Raw genomic sequence first — 26,674 nt, forward strand, 5'->3', positions numbered from 1 at the left:
GCTTCCTGGAGAACCCAATCTGTGACAGAGCAATGTAACTGACAGACATTCAGAAGCATCTGAGAAAAGAAGCATTATAATAGACTCATTCTAGTCACTGGGTAACTTGATTTACTCTTGCTTTCATAACGATGTTGATGATTTTGTCCAGTGTATGTAGTGATGATCATTGTTTAAGGTGTCTGACCTCATGAGCTCCGTTAATGGGTAAGGACTTTCGGGACAGCATAAAATTACATCAGCCCCTTGCCCCACACCTAAAGCTCAGCAGGATACATACCAATGACAGGCAAGGGTTAAAATGAAGGAGACTCAGTAAAATAGATCATAAAAGGAAACGGGTTGGACTGTGAGCGCCACAAGGGTAAAGGACATGCAATGCTCTTTTTTTTTTTAATTTCATGCATCTAACACCTTGCAGATAGATGCAGGATGTGCCTTGATTGAATGAATAACTGCGCACTCTAAGGATTATTCCCACTCTAATATGATAGGAAAGAACTTTAGTCTAATGTCCTAAAAAAGTTAGGAGCTTCACTTTATTTTCAGCCAGCTAAGAATTGATTCCTTTTGTCACTCAACAAATGTCTATTCAATGACCAATATAGGTCAAACTCTTTTTAGGTACTGGGGAAACAGTAGTAAATAGAAGAAAATCTCTCTCTCATGGAGCTTGAATTTTAATAGGAGAAGGCAATCAGGTCATGATCAGTTTGATAAAGAAGAATAAAGAAGCCTAGGGCCTTCCCTGGTGGCGCAGTGATTGAGAGTCCGCCTGCCGATGCAGTAGACAGGGGTTCGTGCCCCGGTCCGGGAAGACCCCACATGGCTCACGGGCCCAGCGGAGCGGCTGGGCCCGTGAGCCATGGCCGCTGAGCCTGCGCGTCCGGAGCCTGTGCTCCACCACGGGAGAGGCCACAACAGTGAGAGGCCCGCGTACCGCAAAAAAAAAAAAAAAAAAAAAAAAAAAGGTGCAGACTGTTTCATCTGATAGGAATCTGGCAGAGGATGTTTCTGATTACTTGGCCCTTGATTTCACTTAGCAAGAGTCACAGGATGTATTCAGTGATGAAAATCAGGTTCTCCCTTCTCCTTATCCATTCTGATATGATGACTATCCCCCTTTCCAATTTCACCTGTAGCCTCCTTATAGCCCTTTTGTCCAGAAAAGGGATTTCTTATGTATGTATAATGAATATAAATATAGATTTTAGAGAGTGCTAATGTTTTAATGAGCTAGAAATAGGCAGACGAGAGAATAATTGAAGGATTAGTCAACATGGGGGCAATTTGACTTGAAAGAGAAAATCTGAGCAGGAAATGTCTGGGAGAAAATGTAGAAGAGGAATGGAATGGAATGGAATGAGCTCATTTATGATGTGAGTTAAGGACAGTGGGATTTAGTCTCAAAAGGTAAAAGGTGAGAGTTCGTGTTGTAGAACTTGACCTAGGCCAGCTATCAAGAGAAAGACTAACTCAAAAGACTTGGCCCAGGCAGTCTGGAGCAGATGCATCCCTTAGAGCTGTCAGGAGAAGAGGGAAGGTTTTGAAACCAAATCCTTGGTTATTCCTGGAGCCCAACACAGAAGCTCACTAGAACCCTTGCTATCTTAGGGCAAAATAAAGGGCAACACGGCTTATGTCTTAGAACAGGTCAGATAATCACCCTAACATGAACCACCTGCACCAAGTTAAATAGAACAAAAAAGAAGATAGTAAGTTTGGTAATGTGAAATTTAATTTAAAACTCAGAACTGAAAATAGAACTGAAAATGAAATGTTTTATTTCTTTCTATAAATGCTTACCTACTCATTTTGAGTTCCTAAGCAATACTAATATAGAATGATAAAACACAGCTGACTTTTGTAGTCAGAATGCCCAAAGGAAGGTTTGTCTTCTTTCAAGTTTTATTACTCTATGAGAACTGCCTAAAATTTTTTTGAAGAGTCAGAAAACGGCCGGGAAAGGAAGAAGAGGGATTATTTAGCGGAGTCGCTTCCTAGGCCCATGACTTGGTGGTTAACAGTCTGTTTAACTCTAGGACCATAGAGTCTCTCTCGTTTGCCTGGTTACCCTGGGATTCCTCACACTGGCAGTGAGTTAGTTAATAGAATACGTATCCTGATAACTCACTACATTAATTATGATAATAATAATAGGGGTGGGAATAGGAATACAAACAATATTGAGCTCTTAACACTGAGGAAAGCATCTCACATGGGTTAACCTGTTTAATCCTCACAACAACCCTGTAAACTAAGGAATATTATTGTCTCCACTTCACGGAAGAGAAAATTGAGACGGGAGAAGCTTAATAACACATTCAAGTTCACGCTTGTAACCATTACGGATTATCAGCTTCAGAGAAGGGGTTCCAGGGACTAGTGGGTGGCAACCCACAAGTCTCAACTGCATATACTAAAGGGGATAATCCCCATTAACTAACTAAAGGGGATAATCCCCATTAACTCTTTGGACGATAGTAGAGGAAGTGGCTAGTAACAATTGGAGGAGACTTGGCTTGCGAATATTTTTCTATTCTACTCTTTTTTTTTTTTTGTGGTACGCCGGCCTCTCACTGCCGTGGCCTCTCCCGTTGCAGAGCACAGGCTCCGGACGCGCAGGCTCAGCGGCCATGGCTCACGGGCCCAGCCGCCCCGCGGCATGTGGGATCTTCCCGGACCGGGGCACGAACCTGCGTCCCCTGCATTGGCAGGCAGACTCTCAACCACTGCGCCACCAGGGAAGCCCCCTATTTTTCTAATCTTTAATCTCTCTGATGTTCTTGCTTCTCTCCCGCACCCTCTCCCCCTCCCTCCTCCTCCCCTTCTTCCTCCCTTGCTCTCTCGCCCTCTCGCCCTTGCCCTCCTCTATGAGAATGGAAAGTTTCTATTGTCATACTTCCGGGTCTACAGGTCAACTATAGTTCAGGTGATCTAGATAGTTTGACTGGGGAGCTCTGCTTCAGGCTGCAGGTGGGCTAGGTTTGATCTACAGGTTGGCTGCTGGATCAGTTCAGATTGTCTCTAAATGTGGTGGGTTTTGAGGCCCAGGCTGAAGGATCAGAGGCCACCTGGGGCATGCGCTCATGGCAGCTCACCAGAGCATAAGAGCACAAGCTTCTGTTCATATCATGTCCGCTGAAGCCCCATTGGCCAAAGCAAATCATATGGTCAAGCCCAAGGACAAGGGGCTGGGAAGCACAGTGTGCCAGCCCTGTGGCTCTGACTAAGGTATAGATATTTAATTCTTTTACAATGGAGTAAAGAATTGAGGCCAAAATGTACTCTCTCCCACCCTCTTCTTGCTTTTATTGCTATCATATTCTTAGCTCTTTCTTACTGTTATCTTGCCTCCTAAATGGATATACATCCCATCTATAGTCATTTGGTTTTTAATATCTGAGTGGCTCCCTACTGGCTCAGGTTTCAAATTTTACTTTCCTCGAAATTTCCCTGGTGCCTAATACAATACCTTTCACACAGAGAGCATTCAGCAAATGGTGTTGTCTGCCTGCTGTCTTTTAAAAGCACATCTGGAGAGATACTAAGCGCACCTGGCAATGTCGCGCTGATTTGTTAGTAACCTAGCTAACCCAGATGGCCTAAAGACTGTAGCCACCTTTACCCAGAGGAAAGTTCTGTCGTAATACAGTCAGCCAATTCTGTTAGAAATTATTCAGAAATTCCATGAGTCAGTCATGGCTCGATTTATATAGACACCTATCCTCCTCTGTTGGGCCTTATGAGGCTTGATTTTTTTTCTTACTGTCTTTTTTTTTTTTTTTGCGGTACGCAGGCCTCTCACTGTTGCAGTCACTCCCGTTGCGGAGCACAGGCTCCGGACGCGCAGGCTCAGCGGCCATAGCTCATGGGCCCAGCCGCTCTGCGGCATGTGGGATCTTCCCGGACTGGGGCACGAACCCGTGTCCCGTGCATCCGCAGGTGGACTCTCAACCACTGCGCCACCAAGGAAGCCCCTCTTACTGTCTTAATAATCACAGTGAGGTTCCTGGAGTTTTGTATGAGTCAGTTTGAAGGAGCTTTGCTCTCGAGTAATGTCACCAAATATTGGTTATTAGACTTTGTGGGACTGTGCAGCCAACAGCGCTGGATATTAGACATAGTGATTATCTCCACAACTCAGTCACCTTGCCAAGTAGTTTAGTGTGAACTCTTGACTTCCCAGATCAAATGGCAGCCTGATATTCTAAATGACAGATCCCATGGTGTGATATTCTGTCCACCGTACGCGATGGTCTCTGAGCTGTGTTATCTGTCTGACAGCTCATATAATATTTACAGGTTGTTATTCGTGAGGAATTTTACTTAGCCGTAAAGATTTTCACAGCTATGGCAGACATTAGAGGTCTCATTCATCACTCCTGTGACCTTCCCCTCTGGAATGTAGCCCATCTGTCTTGGCTGTTGAAATCTTTATGGAAAATCTGCCCATCTTTGAAAGTTTAGTAAGTGATCTTAAAGTTTTCATTGAATCTTTACTTTTGATATACGATATAGACATATAAAATACTATTCTTATTTTAATGTTTTGGAAAGTGTTAAATTTAACTTGGCCTTTCATTTAAATGACAGAAAACTTACTCTTGCTACAGGAACTATATGGATCACATCAAAAGAGAATAGAAATCGTACAGAAAGCAATTGCAGTGAGGAAAAATGACATATATACATATACATGTGGCATTGATAACTACATGAAAACTGAAACACTGTATTATAATCTTGATTATGACCTTGGGACGTAAAAAAAGGTAGAAATAAGTTTCATGTAATTTATTATTATAAAGAAGACCCTAAACAAATTGCATAAAGAAACGAATCAAATGGACTGCTTTACAGGACAGGAGAGAGGCATGACTAACCCTCAGAAGCTCCCCCTCTGCACTTACGTTATCCTCACTTCATACACAGCTTCTCAAATGCTTGGTTAGAACCTAATCCTGCTACTTCCCCTCTGGCTACCTGCTCCATCAGCTTGTATGATCTGGTTTGGCCTTCACCACTCTTTTTTATTTTAATTTTTTAAACATCTTTATTGAAGTATAATTGCTTTACAATGTTGTATTAGTTTCTGCTGTATAACAAAGTGAATCAGCTATATGTATCCATATATCCCCATATCTCCTCCCTCTTGCATCTCCCTCCCACCCTCCCTATCCCACCCCTCTAGGTGGTCACAAAGCACCGAGCTGTTCTCCCTGTGTCATGCGGCTGCTTCCCACTAGCTATTTTACATTTGGTAGTGTATATATGTCCATGCCACTCTCTCACTTTGTCCCAGCTTACCCTTCCCCCTCTCCATGTCCTCAAGTCCATTCTCTACGTCTGCGTCTTTATTCCTGTCTAGCCCCTAGGTTCGTCAGAAACTTTTTTTTTTTACATCCCATATATATGTGTTAGCATTTGGGATTTGTTTTTCTCTTTCTGACTTACTTCACTCTGTAGGACAGACTCTAGGTCCATCCACCTCACTACAAATAACTCATTTAGTTTCTCTTTATGGCTGAGTAATATTCCATTGTATATATGTGCCACAACTTCTTTATCCATTCATCTGTCGATGGACACTTAGGTTGCTTCCATGTCCTGGCTATTGTAAACAGAGCTGCAATGAACATTGTGGTACGTGACTCTTTTTGAATTATGGTTTTCTCAGGGTATATGCCCAGTAGTGGGATTGTTGGGTCATATGGTAGTTCTATTTTTAGTTTTTTTAAGGAACCTCCCTATTGTTCTCCATAGTGGCTGTATCAGTTTACATTCCCATCAACAGTTCTTTGCAGCTTTTCTATTGCCACCACCATTTTGGTGCATTCCCCAGAGTACAGTTCTCTTAACAGCCTTCTTTCCTTAAAGAGTCCAGCCATTTTTATAGCTTCAGCTACCATATTTACAGTCTTACAGTACCTACAGTACTCACAGTCTTGTTCTTTCACTGAGTTTCAGTGAAAAGCCCACCTTACAAATATTTTAACCTAAACACATAATTTATCTGAAATTCACCTCCCAGTTTATTTTTCCTGTCTGTGAAACTCCCAATTGCCTACTAAGTCTTAGAAGTATAGAATCATCTATGATTTCTCTTTCACTGGGCACCAAAGTCCCTTATGAACTACCTGTCATACTCCACTCTCCTACCTCTAAGCCACTGTGTATAGCACCACAAGAACCATCTTCTTATCTTTTCATCATCAGAAAGCTCTGATTATGAAATATTCTATGACCCTCTATTTCCCATTGTATCATATATGAACTAATCTGTTCATCATTCACGCTGGTGAATAGTGCACAAATGGTCTACCTAAGAATGAAGATTCTGTTGGGCAGATGGCATTGGTCTAAGCAGACAGAGATGAAGAAAGAAGTACCAGAAGCCTAGGCAGTTAGACAATGTTCAAAGGCATTTCTCTCTGCCACACTTTATACTGTATGAGGCACATTAATAGTCGTTAAGAGTGGATCCAAAGGTTAAAGACCAGTGCTGCCCAGTTGAGGCAGAGAGCTTGATTCCAGGATTACTATCATTCAGACAACATCCCATAACTATGTGATTACAAACATGATTTTTATGGTGATGAACATTTTGCAAAGCAATTTTGTATCCATTTTCTCATTTTATCCTGATAACATTTCGGTAGGGGAGATATCATTATTCCCATTTTGCATATAAGAAAAATAAGGCTCAGGGAGAAAACAAAACTTGCTTCAGATGGTGCAATGACGGTGGAGTCAGGACTCAAATACAGTCCTTCTGAATATGTGTTCTGGACACCCTTAGTGATCTAGATACCCCTCAGGACTCTAGGTTGGGATTTGAGATAGAAAGCCACTGTGCTGAATGCCTTTCTGAGCTCAAAACGTTTATAAGCTATCATGGAAGGAGGGGATGTGAAAGGCACATTCTCAGATAGTCCACTGTATCATGCAGTATATCTAACGTGCCTTGAGAATTATACCAACTGAGTGCCATTGACCTGTGGACTGTAGAGTTTTCTCTTTCCACCTTGATCAATAAAGAAAGACTCCTGTTGGCAAGAATGTCATTTGTATAAAATGCCTTTAAAATATTCCTCTCCTTGAATCAAGTAAATATACTTCTAGGAATTTTGCTTAAGAAAATTAACAAAAATGTGTGCAAAGGTTTCTCTACAAAGATGTTCATTGCAGCCTTACTCATACCAGTGAAAAACTGGAAACAACCTAAATATTCCCAAAGAGGGAACTTCTTCAATAAATCATGGTACTTCCATCAATGGAATACTATTCAGCCATTTAAAATGTAAGCCAGGAATGATGTGAGCAACCACAGATGGTTTGAGTGGGTGAGAGTGGTTCAGTTAGAAGCAGCTTTGCCTGAATGTAACAGAAAACTCAAATAACAATGGCTTACACAAAGTAGGGGTTTATAAGTTTCTCACATAGAAATCCAGAGAGAAACCGGAATGATAACTGCATATTCGTCAGGAAGGCAGATTTCTCATCTTTCCTCAGTCATTCTTAGTGCATAGGTCCTGAAGCATAAGTTGTCAGAGTCCTGCCCATATCCCCTCTTGCATTCACCATGCCCAGGCTCACCAAGCCTAGGCTTGCAGCTACACATACCCGTGACTCTGCCTTTAAGGCCTTCTTCTCTGGCCGTCAAAACCTGCTCATCAGCACGAGGGGAAGGCCAGAAGTGCCGGGGAGTTAAAGACTCCACATACTCCAGGAATAGCCCTCAAGCAATAGTAGATAAGTTCCCCGTTCCCCTGGGGGGTGCGAGGGATAACTCTTCAGTGCGTTGTACACTGAAGCCCCAGCTGCACTGGGCCCCAGGTGTCCGAAGCAGTAATGCAAACTTTATCAGCTTTCCTCCCTTCTGTGTCTCACTTCCGGTTCTTCTACCAGCGCTTCCCTAAATCATGGCTCAAACTCATTGCACTCATATCCTTGTCTCTGTCTACTTCTGGGGAACTGCAACCAAGATGGCTTCTGTTCTCCTGGTTACTATAGCTCTGGACATCATGACGTCTAAGGCAGGAAGAAAGAGGATGGGAAAAGGGCGAAGCTGCCTTTCAATTTAGTCAGCCACCTTTAAAGAACTTTCCCAGAAGCCTCACCTGAATATCCTCAACTGACATTCATAAGCCTTGGGAACCTTGCTGTACCCAGCAGTTAGAAATTCTGTTACCAGGGAAGAGGAGACCTGGTGGCAATCCTGGATACACTCGTTACTAGCTGTGTGAGCATTTACTAGCTGGGCTACTTTACTGATCATTTATGAGCATCAGTTTCTTTATGTGCAGCAATAGAATAGCGTGACCACGGAGGGTGTTTGGAAGGATTACATTAAGAAACACACAGTGTAGTGAGTGTACAGAGTAGAAACACACAGTGTACAGAGTAGACAGGCGACAGGTTTGTTTTCTCCATTTCCTGAATCATCTGACTTAAGTTTGAGTAATAAACCAAAGCTAGGATCTAATACTTACCGACTTGTGACGTTAGATGTATCATTCCATGTGATCTTAACTCATCATCTGCAAAATAAAATAATAATAATACCCACCTCACAGGTCATTCAGTATCAAATAAGCTAGTTGAGGTCATGTTACAGGCACAGAAGGGGTTTTCCTTTCTCCCCCACCCCCTCCATCACTTCCTCTAGATCAAGAATTCTCAACGGGAGTGATATTGCCCCCAGGGGGTCAAAAATTGGTTTTGTGGGGGGATGTAAAAATCTTACTCTTTATATGTAGAGCACAGATACATACAATACAGAAACAGATGTCTGTACAGTATATCTGTGGCATAAGGTGATCGGGAACAAAAATGTCTAAAAAGATACCTGGAGTAGGGGGCACATAGTGGCAAAAGGTCGAGAAACGTTGCTCTAGAGTCGATCTTGGTAGACTGTGTCCATAAAACCATTCCTGGAATTTGCATACTTCTGAGGAGCCAAGTGCCAGTGGCTAGTTGATCCTCCCTAGTGCCTTTTTCATAACCCTGTAGGTGAGGTTTCTCTGTTGTCCCCAGTGAATGCTGTATTTTATTTATGTTTATAAACTGCCCCCGCTTTCTTTTGACCCAAGTATGTTATTAAACTCCAAATCCACCAAATATAAGAAAAGTAGACAGCAGAAGCAAGAAGAACTACAATCCTGCAGCCTGTGGAACAAAAACCACATTCACAGAAAGATAGACAAGATGAAAAGGCAGAGGGCTGTGTACCAGATGAAGGAACAAGAGAAAACCCCAGAAAAACAACTAAATGAAGTGGAGATAGGCAACCTTCCAGAAAAAGAATTCAGAATGATGGTAGTGAAGATGATCCAGGACCTCAGAAAAAGAATGGAGGCAAAGATCGAGAAGATGCAAGAAATGTTTAACAAAGACATAGAAGAAGTAAAGAACAAACAAACAGAGACGAACATTACAATAACTGAAAAGAAAACTACAGTAGAAGGAATCAGTAGCAGAACAACTGAGGCAGAAGAACAGATAAGTGACCTGGAAGACAGAATGGTGGAATTCACTGCTGCAGAACAGACTAAAGAAAAAAGAATGAAAAGAAATGAAGACAGCCTAAGAGACCTCTGGGACAACATTAAATGCAATGACATTTGCATTATAGGGGTCCCAGAAGGAGAAAGAGAGAGAGAAAGGACCCGAGAAAATATTTGAAGAAATCTTCAACAAAATACTGGCAAACAGAATCCGACAAGACATTAAAAGGATCATACACCATGATCAAGTGGGGTTTATCCCAGGGATGCAAGGATTCTTCAATATACGTAAATCAATCAATGTGATAAACCATATTAACAAATTGAAGAATGAAAACCATATGATCATCTCAATAGATGCAGAAAAAGCTTTTGACAAAATTCAACACCCATTTATGATAAAAACTCTCCAGAAAGGGGGCGTAGAAGGAGCCTACGTCAACATAATAAAGGCCATATACAACAAACCCACAGCAAACATCATTCTCGATGGTAAAAAACTGAAACCATTTCCTCTAAGATCAGGAACGAGACAAGGATTTCCAGTCTCACCACTATTATTCAACATAGTTTTGGAAGTCCTAGCCATGGCAATCAGAGAAGAAAAAGAAATAAAAGGAATGCAAATTGGAAAAGAAGAAGTAAAATTGTCACTGTTTGCAGATGACATGATACTGTACATAGAGAATCCTAAAGATGCCACCAGAAAACTACTAGAGCTAATCAGTGAATTTGGTAAAGTTGCAGGATACAAAATTAATGCACAGAAATCTCTTGCATTCCTATACACTAATGATGAAAAATCTGAAAGGGAAATTAAGGAAACGCTCCCATTTACCATTGCAACAAAAAGAATAAAATACCTAGGAATAAACCTAGCTAGGGAGACAAAATACCTGTATGCAGAAAACTAAGACACTGATGAAAGAAATTAAAGATGAGACCAACACATGGAGAGATATATCATGTTCTTGGATTGGAAGAATCAATATTGTGAAAATGACTCTACTACCCAAAGCAATCTACAGATTCAATGCAATCCCTATCAAATTACCAATGGCATTTTTTATGGAACTAGAACAAAAAAATCTTAAAATTTGTATGGAGACACAAAAGACCCCAAATAGCCAAAGCAGTCTAGAGGGAAAAAAAACAGAGCTGGAGGAATCAGACTCCTTGACTTCACACTATACTACAAAGCTACAGTAATCAAGACAGTATGGTACTGGCACAAAAACAGAAACATAGATCAATGGAACAAGATAGACCAGAGATAAACCCATGCACCTGTGGTCAACTAATGTATGACAAAGTAAGCAAGGATATACAATGGAGAAAAGACAGTCTCTTCAATAAGTGGTGCTGGGAAAACTGGACAGCTACATATAAAAGAATGAAATTAGAACACTCCCTAACAACATACACAAAAATAAACTCAAAATGGATTGGAGACCTAAATGTAAGACCAGACACTGTAAAACTCTTAGAGGAAAACATAGGAAGAACACTCTGTGACATAAATCACAGCAAGATCTGTTTTGATCCACTTCCTAGAGTAGTGGAAATAAAAACAAAAATAAACAAATGAGACCTAATGAAACTTAAAAGCTTTAGCACAGCAAAGGAAACCATAAACAAGACGAAAAGACAACCCTCAGAATGGGAGAAAATATTTGCAAACGAAACCACGGACAAAGGATTAATCCCCGAAATACATAAACAGCTCATGCAGCTCAATATTAAAAAAAACAAACCACCCAATCCAAAAATGGGCAGAAGACCTAAACAGACATTTCTCCAAAGAAGACATACAGATGGCCAAGAAGCTCATGAAGAGCTGCTCAACATCACTAATTATTAGAGAAATGCAAATCAAAACTACAATGAGGTATCACCTCACACCAGTTAGAACAGGCATCATCAGAAAATCTACAAACAAATGCTGGAGAGGGTGTGGAGGAAAGGGAACCCTCCTGCACTGTTGGTGGGAATGTAAATTGATACAGCCACTATGGAGAACAGTATGGAGGTTTCTTAAAAAACTAAAAATAGAATTACCATAAGATCCAGCAATCCCACTACTGGGCATATACTCAGAGGAAACCATAATTCAAAAAGACACATGCACCCCAATGTTCACTGCAGGACTATGTACAATAGCCAGGTCATGGAAACAACCTAAATGCCCATCGACAGATGAATGGATAAAGAAGATGTGGTACATATATACAATGGAATATTACTCAGCCATAAAAAGGAACGAAATTGAGTTATTTGTAGTGAGGTGGATGGACCTAGTGTCTGTCATACAGAGTGAAGTAAGTCAGAAAGAGAAAAACAAATATCGTATATTAATGCATACATGTGGAACCTAGAAAAATGGTACTGATGAACCGGTTTGTAGGGCAGATATTGAGACACAGATGTAGAGAACAAACGTATGGACAGCGAGGGGGGGAGAGCGGAAGGGTGGTGGGGGCGGTGGTGGGATGAATTGCATGATTGGGATTGACATGTATACACTGATGGGTATAAAACTGATGACTAATAAGTACCTGCTGTATAAAAAAATAAATAAAATTAAATTTAATTTTTTTTAAAAAAGTAGAAAGATTAATGAATGTATGAGAGTCTGAATTCCAGAGAGTGCTCTTTTAACACAGTTTAAATGATATTAGCATTCTTCTTCATTTTCTGGTTAGGTCCCTGTGTCGATTAAAACATGGCTTAACACCAGGGTGCGTCACTTGGCCCATTCTGTTCATCATGCATTAGAAAGCGGTTGAAATAAGAACTTCCCTTAAACACTGGAACCTGTGTTTGTGATTTTCAAAAATACCTTGGGCACAATATTGAATCCTGTTACCTCGAGGGAGGAAAAGCATTTGAAGGGAGAAGTGCTATCCTTTCTTGCTGTTAATAACATACTGCATCTGTAACGCAAGGGGAAATTCAGAGGTTGGTTTTGGAATAAATAAACTAGTAAGTAGTTTGCTATTTAAATTTAGCAGACAGTACCCCACGGTGCTGTTGCCATATGATAATGGATGATTTTTACACTCGAGAATCTGAATCACAAAGCTGCATTGGAATTACATATAGCGGTTATAGAAGCATCTGTATAAGAAAATACCAAAGGACAGCATAGTGTCATAAAAACTATTTGCCCGTAAATCTGCTTTTGATGAGCTACTAAAAATGGCCGCATCAGGCATAAGAGACGTATGTGCGTCTGTCGCGTAGGCGAGCTTTGTGACGGATGACAAGCTTCCACTGGTACACTGAGATAAGAAACAGCTGTTGTTGGCATTGGCATTCCTGCAAGAAATGAAATGATAATTCTGGGACACACTTATGAGAGTTACCATATATTGGATCAACTTTTGAATATATGCAAGACCAGAATCATCTGGCAGCCCCAAGCGAAATTGCCCAACAACCGTTTAACAATCTCCTGAGAAGGAGCATTGATTCCAGTCGCATAGAACCGTCGTCCGATTGTGTGTCATTTCTAAAGCAAGTAGCTCCAGTGTGTGTGTCTGTGGTAGTGATGGGGCAGGGGAGGACTGGGGGAAGGCTGTGGTTCTTCTTCTTTTTTTATTGCTTCAAGGACATTTTTTAGTGTAAAATTTCAGACCTTCAAATGATGGCTGCAAAGCAGTTGCTTAGGTGCATTTATAAACTGTGAATCAAAGGGGGAAAAACATCTTTCAGCACAAAAAATTCACTGAATCTCACTATCGGTCCTGTTTAATAGCTACACATAAAGGCAGAAGGCTTTTATATTAGAAAATAAAATATTAACAATTTTCATATACAATTAATATACTCTATAAAAATTAACAAGAACTCCAGTTACAAAAGCTTAAAATTTCATATTGACCTGGAACTTATTTTTTGGAATTTTAAAAATTAAATCCATTCAGCTCTTTAGTTCAATCATATTCTGACTACTTCTCTGGCATTTCGGGGGGAATTTTTTTTTTCCTTTTAATGTTTAACAATGCAAAGTCAAGTATAGATACCTACAGGTCTGGTCATGAGCTCAGCGCGGCATCATCACTTTTCTCCTATTTCTTGCTAGAGTTTCTGCTTGAAGGTTGTTTCACTCAGGCGGAGCACCCCCCTGGGCCAACCAGGCAGCCAGTAGACCACTTCTCTCTGAGAGATGCCTAGAAGTAATATAGGAAATACGAACAGACTCTTCTGCTACCAGAGGACGTACTCAACATCCTCCAAATCAGAAAGGCTTTCTGGACCATTAGAATGATAAAGAACTGGAGAAGGATAACGAGAGAGATGGTGGGGCTCAGCCCATAGTGACCTTTAAGAAAAGGATAAGCATTGTTTCTCAGTTTAGACATTCATAGACTTGGCAATACAGCCAATGAGAACTGGACCAACTGCTCTCTGTAGTTCTCTTCTTCCTTCTGCAATGCCGTGATTTTAGGAAGAGGGCCCACTGAGCAACCAGGAGCTATGATTTCTGGCTCTCCACCATGTCTCATGCTACAGAGGGCTTGGGTTTTTAGGTTTCCATAACATCAGACTCTGCCAGGCAGTTCAGAGAGTTCAGCCTAAGTCCTCAAATCAGCTCTTATTACTCTGTGAACTAATCTGGTCTAGAGAGCTGTGTCCTAGAGAAGAAAAACACACAAGAGGAGAGTTGGGCAGAGAATGACAAAGGCAAAGGAGACAAGAATAGAAAAAGAAGGACAGAGAGAGTTTGAAGGCAAGGGACTCCTCCGAAACAGCAGATAAACGTCTTTTTTCTCCATGTTAGAAATCCATCTGCCAAAATGAAAAGGTGCAATTAGGTAGCTAAATACAAATTCACGTTCTATATCTTTTAAATGACATATCGCCAGGGTACAAAGCAGCATGTCCGGTTGAAGGTTGGGTGATTCGATCCCTCTATTACTCTCTATAAAACAAAGAATCTGTAGTTTCATTACCCTTAAATTGTCTGGCAGTGGGCAAAGTTTTATTAGAAGCTTTTCTTTCATATTATGCAGTGTCGTCAAGGATATATTAGCTTTGATGTTTTGTTGCATCTTAATACACTGTGGAGTGAATTTACTGTGAGACTAATTTAGAAGGGAGCTTTTCATAGGAGGAAACAATGGTCAACATCAGCTGTGTTTCAAATTATAAGCAGGATGAAAATTCAGGAAAGACGGGACATACACATAAAATTGCTAGGTGTTATAATAAGAATGCTTCTTATATTTATATTCTTGATGCTATTCTATGTCTCAAAAACTCCAGTTTCTTAAAACGCTGTTCAGGAGGAAGATTTTATTGTTAAGGAAATGGTATAGCGTCTACTAACATGATTATTTTGTCTTAAAGGAACAAAAAAACACCATCATATTAAACCGTATATACAAAGTATTTCAACTCTGGGAAAGACAAAAACCCCTACAGCTTAAGCATTTAAAACACAGTTTAAAGATGACTGATTTGACTGATACACAGTAAAGTCCTTATGAAACAAATTCCCAGTATGGGAAATTTAATTTCACCTATAGGATTCATCACTCATCACCAAAGTTTTATTACACTGTGGTGGCGGGTACCATTCTCTCACTTTCAGTTATCTTTTCTAATAAGATCACGCTGGTCAGCTGACATTTTTGAGGCACCAGTTAAACATGTAATCGGTAAATGAAACTGGATTCTGTTTAAACCAAATAAAGAGAAAAACAAGCATATCAGAGTGATAAGTGGAGTACTTTAGCTTCAATAACTTAGAATGTAAATATATCACAGAGGGGTGTTTCAGCTGCTAAACTAATAAAACCCAGTCAATCAAATAATAAAAGATATTGAGAAACAGCAACAGGAAGTATTATAAGAAAAGTACCCAATGGAGACGCATAAGAGAAAACCCGTCAGTTTACTCTTTCAGTCTCTTACCTGCTCTGTAGGTTTAGCAGTGGATTTTTTTTTTCTTTGCATTTATCTTTGTGCCTGAATGAGTTCAGTTTTTCTTAGATTAGGATCAGAACAGCAGGTTAATCAGTCCTGTCTTCATGGGCAACTGAACAAACAGACCAATATCAGTGTAAAAGTGTAATTCTGGAGATTAATGTTGTCTTTCTTGTTTGCATGAACTTGACCTCTTGCCTTTTTTTCCCCCACTTTTTCAGCTTCTGTCCAGGGTCCCTGGGAGCGAGCCATCTCACCAAACAAAGTGCCCTACTATATCAAGTAAGTTGAAAGCATCATGTTCTTAAAAAAGCATTTATTGTGGCTAACATGTATATTCACAGATGAATTTATTTTTAAAACTCGACGGTAGCCTGGCCTACAATACCTAGTTCTTTCTTCCCCGAGGAAGCTTGGATAGGTAACTCATGCTAAAATTACCACTGAAAACTTGCTGATGCTACAGGGAGTAGCCTTTAGGAAAAATCCATTTAAGGCAGCGTATACGCTGTGTTCTGTGATTGGAGGTGGTGTGGATTTTTCCTAATAGAACGAAAAGCTGCTGATAATATTATGGATAGTGGCAATGAATATTTACAAGAACGATTTTATTTATTTAGGAGTTTTCCCACACTTCTTCTTTAGACAAAGATGGAAGATGTCTGCAGCTATCTGTACCCAAACTGTTTTAGGTGAATAAATATTTGATGTACCCAAAAGGCAGTCAGTAGCAGTTCTGGATTTGTGGAGGTGAGGTGTTCATTCTTGATGCATAGCACTCAGCATTTTTCACATAGCAACAACAAAATGATACTGTTTTCAGGGGTCATTTTTGTCAGTCAAAGGAATATAGGTTCTTAGAAGCACCTTCTGCAAGATGCTGCATGAAATACAAATTATGATACATTGGGTCGCCATGGAAGAAAGAGGAGAGAGGATGTTGAGTTACTATGATACCTTAACAGTTTCTCATCGGTTGTACAATTGAGTCCAGCTTAAATTTAAGTTTCTGTCGGCCACCTCAACAACAATTTAAATTAATTGGATTCATGAAGTAGTCTTCAGTACCAACTTAAGTCTTTGAACTTGCTTCTGCCATAGTCTGGCTAAAAATATTAAATGTTTCTCCACTTATCAAGTCTGTTTTTACTCTTCCACTGCCCATCAATTCTTCATAATTCAGTTCTAAAGCAATAAGTGCATTCCTAGATCTTCATTACTACAGTTCTCAAGAAATTTGACTTCATGCCTCAATTTTGTTAACTCAGAAGAATGGGGGTGAGGGAACTTTTTTGGCTCTTCAAGGAGAGATACATCCTTTAGGAAAGGTTGTCTTATTCAGTGATACAGACAAGGTATCTCTTAACTTTAAAAATTCTCCGTCAGTGTTTTGATCCTGCTTTTTAGTTTTCTTATTTTTAATTTTATTTTATTATTTTTGTTGTATATAGTTATTTAGTCACTCTAAAGTACATGTTTTAATACCTATTTAAAATCACCCATTTTCTTAAATAATATATCGATTTGGACATGCGCCGTGTTGCTTTACATCCACTATCTATTTCGTGGAACCATTTTGTTCAGATTCTTCCCAGTCATCTTCTATATCAGTGTCTTCGTCATTACAAATTTCCATTTCTGACTAAGATGTTTGAGACCTGCTACTTTTTCAACCCATTTATAAAACTCTCACTTTATCCAATTCCTTTATGAGCTAAAAGAATGACTCCTTTTGTAGCCAAGATTTTAGGATCACCTGAGAATCCAAGACATCTTTAAGCCATCATTGTCCAAATTATTACCTGTTTAGGGCTCATTAAGTGTCTCACACGGGATTCCTAGAGTGCCCCCCTAGTCCCACTGTCCTTTGCCTAAATATGTACCTTCTCCCTGATGTTACACCTACTACAAAAGATCCCAGTACAGTTGTGTGAAGCAGTGAGAATGAATTTGGTCCAAAAAATAAAAAGACAAATTCCAGAAAAGCTGTAATTCCTCCCTGTATACTAGTTTCTTACTGCTCCTTGATGGGATCAGAGAACAGCGACTCTCTATTTGTCCTCCTGTTTGTCCAGTGCTCTTTCACCAGCTTCAAGATCATGGTGACAGTTTTGGTAGGGGCACAGATCTGGGAATAAGAAACCTTGACTTCGGGGGCTCTGTGATTAGTTGATTGTATGGCCTTGGGCAAGTCACTTAAGCTGTACAAACCTTGGTTTCTTATTTATAAAATAAGGAGTTGGACTAGATGATATCTAAGTTCCTTTGTAGCTGTAGGAATCAGTGAGTGTGGCTCATTCCACGGTCTTGTCCAAATTCAAAAACTTTAAGATATCAGCTTTCTTTTTCAAGAAGTTTATCTTTATTTTAAAAATTCTTTATTTTCATTATCAAACACAATATAAATTCTCAGTTTTAAAAAAAAACATAGGAATTCTATTTTTCCACTGTGAATTAGCTTCAGATATGCCCTCTCAACCCACTCCAGTTTCTCCAGATACCCATTTAAAGAGCTTAAATCCTGGTGTTTAATTTAGGACTATTATTCTTCCTAGTTTAATGGTAAGAAACAGAGAACAGTAGACAGGAAAATCAGTAGAAAGGTGAGTATGGAGACCTTAAGAGCCTCTGAAGTGATCAGTTCCTTGGAATGAGGGGTTACCTAATTTCTCAAAGATGTCCCTGAAACTTTACAGAGATCAGTTCTCTGTACGATTATAATCTAATTGAAATTAGAGATTGTACAGTTTCTCAAATATACCCCTAAAATGTTAAGCCATAATATAGGGAGAACGCATGTTCAAGAAATTTACATTTTCATTAAACAGATTATTAATGTCCTTTGTGATTTATTATTACACATTACTATTGTCTAAAATATTCTGTTTATACTAAATGACTTTGATGTACAAGGTCCAGTGGACTTCGTGCACTTGCAGATGCCATTCGTAACTTGAGATGCCTTATTGATCCACAAATAACAATAATAAGTTGATAATGACGTTATTTCAACCAGTCCCCATTCGTCCTCTTTCTTATTTGTCCTGACTGCCATTCAAGAGTTATTAACCACACATTTCCAGCTGCAAAGGCAAGTGTTTTCTCTGGATATTTTTTAATGCTTTATAATGTTTCCTTTTTAATGCTTAGATAAACTGATCATCTAAATAACAAGAGGTTTCTACACCAGTAGCACAGTTCCAGTTAGTTGTTGAGTCGTGCATTCATCCTTGAGGTTGTAAGTCATTAACAACGTCTTCTGCTCTAGATTGCAAATCAGATAGTGTTTATGCCTGCATCGTGACATCAGCTTTTCATATGATGCTAAGAAACTTCAAACTACATGTTTGTCTAGTTTATTAGTCCATAGCATACATCATTGTTACAGTCTTCATATTCCCTCTCCCTTGGGGCTTTCCTACCCCTGCCAGCATCTCTTTCAGGTTATTTGATTACAGCTTTCATTGCCACTGAAAAAATAATCACCAACAATGTTCAACCTGTTACAACTGCCTTTTCCATTCTCTGCCATTTTGTAGTCTTTTGGCCTATTGTCAAACTCATGAAATTTTCAGTATAATAGCCTTTAACCACCTGCTGCATTCTGTTAGAATTTCTTTCACCTTTTTATGTTGCATACTCCCATATGGGTAAACGAAGCGGGGCCAAGAGCTGGGACTCTCTTACTTTCTTAACGAGTTAGAAAATCATTCTTCTGTGTTCTGGACTGTCAAAAGAATTTAGGAACCCCAAACTTGCATGCAGTATGTTTTTTGCATAGATGACATAATAAAAGCATAAGAAATAGCACCCTGGTCAGACCAGCAGGGCAGCTAGCCCAGAACTGTGTGCCAGATGTAGGCACCAATGGCTGTGTTGTCAGTCAACCTAGTAATTTTCTTTTTTTTTTTTACATCTTTATTGGAGTATAATTGCTTTACAATGGTGTGTTAGTTTCTGCTTTATAAAAAAGTGAATCAGTTATACATATACATAGGTTCCCATGTCTCTTCCCTCTTGGGTCTCCCTCCCTCCCACCCTCCCAATCGGGTAAGATAGGAATAGTAATTTTCATTTCAAAAAAATTAGGATGCATCGTGACCATTTCTTAGTAATGCACTGTTAAATCAATTGGCATTGAGTATATCCAATGGTTTCTTAAACTTTTCCCATTCTCCACTTCAGTCTTGTCTTAGCAATAATAAGTTCTATAAACTTACTGATTTCTCTATAAACAAGTAAAGATATATTTCAGTTTCTCTTTAAGATATATTTCAGTTTCTCTACATCCTTTAACCTCAAGGGACAGCCCCAATTAAGTGCTATGAAATTCACTGAATACAATTATATTTACCAGAGTCGACTTTAATCTCACATCCCCTCACTAACTCCTTTTTATTTTCATCTTCCCAGTCTGAGAGATTCTAATCCGTTTTAGGTTTTTAGTCTGTCCTTGAATGAAAGGTAAGCAGTCCCCTTGATCATCTTAGTTGTTTTTCCCTGGATCTTTTCCAGCTCTGTTGTATCTTCCTTGGGATGTCGTGACTGGAATGGCCCAAATATTGGTTATTAAATTTGTTAGCATCGTCTCTAGTCTCCACCCAGTCATGAAGAAAGTAAATGCTATTCACTGTCTCCCATTGGTGCAGAAATGGAGAAACTAATTGAGGTCATAACCTGTTCTACATATATTAGTTCTCGCTGAAGGTTGGTTTGTGGCTACTTTTCTGTAATGCCAGATCAAGTGTTTGACCTTATATTTCTGCCAGCTGACTCTTAGGAAGGATTTGATGTTTAGGCAAGCTGGTCCTTTCCTCCTTCAAAGACGCTGCAGTTGCTAAATATTGGGAGGCATTCACTAATGAAACGTGGGAGTAAACCTGCTGACTCAGTCACCAGCAATGCATTTCATCAGGTTGCCTTTCTAAATATTTCTGAAGTACTTCACAGAAGAGTGAAAAATGGGGTTCTGGGGAACATGCCAACTCTTCAGCTCTTTTTTACATGCAATGCTCAAGAAACAACTCATGGGGTTTCCCTGGTGGCGCAGTGGTTGAGAGCCCGCCTGCCGATGCAGGGGACACGGGTTCGTGCCCCGGTCCGGGAAGAGCCCACATGCCGCGGAGCGGATAAGCCCGTGAGCCATGGCCGCTGAGCCTGAGCGTCCGGAGCCTGTGCTCCACAACGGGAGAGGCCACATCAGTGAGAGGCCTGCGTACCGCAAAAAAAAAAAAAAAAAAAAAAAAAAAAAAAAAGAAACAACTCATGTCTAAAGAAGTGTCTGTCTTTTCCTGCTGGTTATTTTGATTGTTGTACACATTGCTGTAGCTATCTAGTGACCTTGATCTACCCTTCTCTCCATTCTCAATCCCAGACATGTTTCTACAGCCACCTGTTATATCTGAGTTGCTCGCAACTTTCTGGTAGTTTTGAGTTGCTCGCAACTTTCTGGTAGTTTGTGCTTAGCAAAATGAGGTACATGATAAAACCTCCCTCGCTGAAGCTGACTGTCGCTTTAGTCAACATTTCTTATTACTATTGCTGTGTCTGCTGCCAAAATTGCTGGTTGGACTTCTGACTCTCCCATATTCTTATGACTACCATCCCTCTGGCTCTCCTGGTACAAGCGTTTGACTCTCTGCCTGAAATTATGGCTATCCACCTACACTTACCTTTTGGTGTTTGTGTCTTCTTGTATCCTGTTGGTCTGTTCATGGTTAAAGTGATGAATCTTGCTCTGAGTTTGAGTACGCTTGCTCTCTAACTCCAGTAGCATCTGAGTTTTTTGTTGGTTTGTTTGTTTGTTTTTGACTGCATTGGGTCTTCGTTGCTGTGTGTGGGCTTTCTCTAGTTGTGGTGAGTGGGGGCTTCTCATTGCGGTGGCTTCTCTTGTTGCGGAGCATGGGCTCTAGGTGCTCGGGCTTCAGTAGTTGTGGCACGTGGGTTCAGTAGTTGTGGCTCACGGGCTCTAGAGCGCAGGCTCAGTAGTTGTGGCACATGGGCTTAGTTGCTCCGCGGCATGTGGGGTCTTCCTGGACCAGGGCTCGCACCTGTGTCCCCTGCCTTGGCAGGCAGATGCGCCACCAGGGAAGTCCCAGCATCTGAGTTTTGACACCACCTCCCTCCATACCGTATTGCCTCTATTTCTACTTTCTGGACAGTTTTTCAGATTCCAAATCCCTCCCATGTTTAAAGCATATCTTGCCCTCATTCTTGCTCCAGCTCCCTGTTTTTTGCGCCAGGAGTTGTTCTGATTCAAGTTTTAGATTAGTTTATTTGTTCCTCTGAATTATTGACTACTATTTCTGTACCTATATTTATATAGAGAGGAAGCAGTAGTTAGCTATGTCTCAGCTTTAACGGCAAATCAACGTGCTAAATATCTCTGTTGGCTAGTTTGCAGTGGAAACATCTTCTGAGAATGAGGCGGGCTCTTATTGTAAAGAACACCAGATTCTGATATCCAGCTTAGAAAACATTCCCCCATGTCTCATTCCTGATACCTCACTGTTCTAGGAATGATTCTAGTCTTCTGACATTCAGTTGAACATTGGTTGAGATTGGCAGAGGTTTTCATAGTTTTTTTCAGAATATAATTTTGTGCTGTTTCTGGTAACATCCTTCACATGTATATTTTCCTTAAAAATATACCTTTTAAATGGACTTGAGGATACGGGGAGGGGGAAGGGTAAGCTGGGACGAAGTGAGAGAGTGGCATGGACATATATACACTACCAAACGTAAAATAGATAGCTAGTGAGAAGCAGCCGCGTAGCACAGGGAGATCAGCTCGGGGCTCTGTGACCACCTAGAGCGGTGGGATAGAGAGGGTGGGAGGGAGGGAGACGCAAGAGGGAAGGGATATGGGGATATATGTATGTGTATAGCTGATTCACTTTTTTATACAGCAGAAACTAACACACCATTGTAAAGCAAGTATACTCCAATAAAGATGTTAAAAAACAAATACCGTTCACTAGGGGAGCCTGGACTGTGGGTTTTACATTATCATTTCACATCCATAATCACAGATGCTTCCATAAAAAAATAAAAATAAAAATATACCTTTTAGGGCCTCCCTGGTGGCGCAGTGGTTGAGAGTCCGCCTGCCGATGCAGGGGACACGGGTTTGTGCCCCGGTCCGGGAAGATCCTACATGCCGCGGAGTGGCTGGGCCCGTGAGCCATGGCCACTGAGCCTGCGCATCCGGAGCCTGTGCTCCGCAACGAGAGGGGCCGCAACAGTGAGAGGCCCGCGTACCACCAAAAAAAAAAAAAAAAAAAATATATATATATATATATATATATATATATATATATATATATATATATATATATATATATATATACCTTTTAGCAGCTGATAAGGCCACATGAAATAACAGAAATAGTAAATTGAGCAAGCAACAGAAGACTTGAAGTCTGGTTGCAACTTTGCTTTTAACTAGCTATTTGACCAAAGATGAATCACTTATATTCTCTGAGCCTCAGTTTCTCCATGTGTCATCTAAAGGGACTGAGTCACATGATATCACAGGTTATTTCCAGTCCTGACATTCCCTGATTTTATGAATGTTGACTTTGAAACAGAAATTATTTATAACAGTTTTCCAGAGGAATGAAAACGAATCTTCATATCGCCCTTGAGGATTCTTATTGCATCATCAATCTTATCAAGATGGGAAGGACAAGTAATATTAAACTTTTTCCTTAACTCTTTAGCACCATTGATAATAGGAAGCGGATGTAATAGAGAATCAGCTGTCTAATTTCAGCTGTCAGTCTTTGAGGATACTGGTGAGTATCTCTGGGTAATTAAATTTGTGCAGTGGCTGCCAGAAAGAAGCCTGGTGCTCTGACTTCTCAGAAGGCTTTGTACACAAAGATAACCCAGAGGTCAGTCTTCTCTGCTGCGCTTTCTCCTCCACAGTTTGATGGTTCCAAAGGTCACATTAGCTGATTCTCATTAAGCTCTGGAGCCAAAATGAAGGAATGGTCAGTAACGCATAATTGATGATACAGTCATGAAAACAACTCAGTTTAAGATATTAACTGAAAGAGAATGAAGGGGAGGCCGTCGTGTTGTACGGGGTGCTGATTCTGGCCTTTGGTTTTGTAGACCTTGTTGGTAGACATAGATGTTAGTATCTTCTGTGTCTCATAAAGTTCACAAAAAATTCTCACAGCCTTCTTTATAGTTTCATAAGCTGGTACGTATAGCCTTGACTGAAATAATGGACTTCATGAGGATAGCTGCTGTGTCTCTGTTTCTAGCACAGTACTTCACAGGTAGCAGGTGCTCAGGAGATACTTGAATGAATGAAGGAACACATAAGAGCACTTCCACATGCTTTCCAGTTTCCTGACTCCTTTTACTTTCAGAAAATCTTCAGGTGTTTGTGTGTCCATTTAGATCTACCACCCAAGTGTGTCTCTCATACCCTGTAGATATCAACTTTAATATTAGAAAGTATGCTTAGTCTTTTACAGAGTTTCTCATGTCTCCTATACTTGGTGCCTAGGAGGCCATCCTTAGCCTGAATGTCTGACTGGTACATACCACATTCTGAGGTCTAGATGCTGTTCTGTCTTTATCTAACAATACGATTTGGAGTATAACTCAGCCCACCTGGGACTGAGTTTTCCCACCAACTGTAAGGAAGTGGAACTAGATAATGCCTGAGATCATTCTGAGCTCTGGCTTTCTTTGTTTCAGTAGAACTGGGGTCTTTTTGTTTTTCCTAAATGCCACTCATGATACTTCTTCTGATTTTGCAGTGGTCAGTAGAGCTTTAAATTGATCAACCACTGTGTTTCACTAAGCATTTGTATACAGGATCTACTTTGGGGGCTGGGATATAGTAGCCACTGAGTCTTAAGAGAATGATATTGATAAGTTTTTATTTTACAGAAAAAATTTTATAACATTCTGTGTTATATGTAATGCTTAAAGGTGGCAGCATATGTACATATGCACATATATGCTGCAGCTAAACTATAATGTGTACATGCCAAAAATTCTGATATATTACGCATGTATAGTATTCCCTCTGCCTCATTCGTGGCACTTTTTGGAATGTGAGAGTGTTCATAAAATATATTTAGGTCTGCTTCCCAAAAAAAGAGGAGTGAGTTATTTCAGCTATTGCTTCATTTTCTTTTTCTAACTTTGTTAAGCATTGTACATTCTTCCATAGTCATGTGGTAGAAAAGAACATGGGCTGTGGCCTCAAATAAACCTTCATTTGAAACCCAGCTTTGTCATATTCTGACTCTGTGAACACTTAACGTCACACCCATTCTACTTTCTGGCATACAAGGAATATGAATTGACTTTACTTCTCTTCTCTGAAATTGAACCGAAGCCTAATTGACGTCTAATGAATACTGAGTGTTGGGTCTTTAAGAAAACACTCTTACAGATATATTCAGTATTAGCTACATGTTTAGAATATTTTCTAGAACACAAATATGTCCTTGATCAAATTAGTTTATTTTCATTCTAGGAGTTCCCAGTATACTTTTGGGTATCTGTAAATTCCCAAACATTCCTGAGCCTCTCCTAGGCTCCTCTAATTGCTTCTTATCCTGCCCCCCTGGGAAGCTGCATCCTGTTGCCTTCACAAAGGTCAGCAGCAACCCAGACAGCATTTGAAAATAACTTAATAACCCTGAACTGCCACACCCCTTTGGATAATTTCCTTAGAGCATTAGTCCTTTGAACATTGACCTGGTTGCAGAAAATGTCCCTTTCTCAGCAGGAAAACTCCAAATCCCATTCAGTCTTCCCCTCCCTCATTTCAGAGGATAGGGTGGGAGAGGGTAGAGGGTAGGGAGAAGGAATTAGATGCTTTTTTCTGGAAGATTGTTAGCGCACACACACACATATAATTTCTTTTAAACAATAAACTGTGTGCGTTGTATAAATCAGTGCCGTCACATTGCAAAAAATTTTAAATCCCTGCACAAGATAGAAAAAGAAAAACAAACCCATCTCTGCTTTCAGCAGTCCGTAAAGCTCCTAAGAACAGGTCCTATATGAGGCTTAGCCCACTGTCAGCATTGAGCAAATGATCTCGTCTTCTTTGATATCATTAACTCCCAGGTGGATGAAACACAGAAGCTTCCCTGCTCCCCCTGAAACTTTCAGTTGCTTTTTCTGTTTTCCTTTCTCAGCTTATCCACATCCATCTTGGTCCCCAAAGCTATTGCAAGTCAGATAGTGCAAAGAGTAATTTTTAACTTGCTTCTTTGTTGTTTTAGAAGGAATTTTTTGTTGTGGTTTTGTTTCCTTTTGGTTTGGTCACTTCTTCTCGGTCTTGTGCTTTATACCAAGGGAGTGTCTCGTAGTTACGGTCCTATAACCTCCTAGAAAGGATGAAAAGCAAAGTTTAATGTGTGCCTACTAAGTGCTAAGTGATAAGACTAGCTGTATCTTCCCATTTATGAGGATTAGCACCACGAGTTAGTATCTAATAAAGAAGAAAAAGCTGAGACTCAGAGAGACTGGTGGCTTTCCCAAGTCACAGTAATAGTGACCCGCTCTGTGCCTTTTCCCACCAACCCTGTGACCTCAGTTGGCTTTGGCCCACCTCGCGCCCCACCTAGGACCTCCACAATCACTACCCTTACCCCCTACACACACACTCTAGTGGGTCAAAGTTGCTTGGAGCTCCCCACCTGGGAGGGGGTTAGTTGCCCATCCCTGGAGCGCAAGGGCCAGCTTAGACAGGGTTCTCGAGGTTGCAGGTAGGGACGCATTTGGTAGCGGAGATATTGAGGGTTGGGAGAACAAACATTAATAAATGGGTAGAGAATTGAAATTTAAAATAATAATAACAATAATACTTTTTACCTGTTGCTCCCAACTCTTTCAGCTTCCTAGCATTGTTGGTTGAAAACTAGCTCTTAGTGTAACCAAGTGTGGCCAGTCCTCCGCTGTGGGACTGCTGTCTTGGGAATCACCAATACTATCCTATTAGTCCTTCCCCGCATTGCTGGTGTTTCTTCCCTTGGCTTACCTACCCAGTCAACTTCTGCCACTGTGCTCTTGCCGAGACCTAAGTTTCTCTTTACTGCTTTTGGCCATAAAGGGCAACAGAAAATAAAATTAAACAAAAAACCTGGCCAGCCCTGTTGTAGGCACTTGCCTGCGTCTGTGGAAGCTGAGAAAGCAGAGGATTCCTGAGTCGCATCCTGCCACTTCCCATCAGGGCTTCGCTAAGATGGGAGTAT

At 40.4% G+C, this 26,674-nt stretch overlaps 1 protein-coding gene across 3 annotated transcripts in view; it reads left to right on the plus strand.

The window, feature by feature from the left end:
• DMD (dystrophin) overlaps positions 1–26,674 on the plus strand; it is a 736,567-nt gene that overhangs the window by 507,789 nt on the left and 202,104 nt on the right. For all 3 annotated transcript variants that reach the window (XM_033849482.2, XM_073799481.1, XM_073799480.1), the window contains one exon: positions 15,662–15,722. In XM_033849482.2, the coding sequence (XP_033705373.2) occupies positions 15,662–15,722 (61 nt within the window). The remainder of the gene's footprint in view (positions 1–15,661; positions 15,723–26,674) is intronic.

The sequence above is a fragment of the Tursiops truncatus genome, chromosome X (assembly GCF_011762595.2).
Source record: "Tursiops truncatus isolate mTurTru1 chromosome X, mTurTru1.mat.Y, whole genome shotgun sequence".
Classification (NCBI taxonomy): domain Eukaryota; kingdom Metazoa; phylum Chordata; class Mammalia; order Artiodactyla; family Delphinidae; genus Tursiops; species Tursiops truncatus.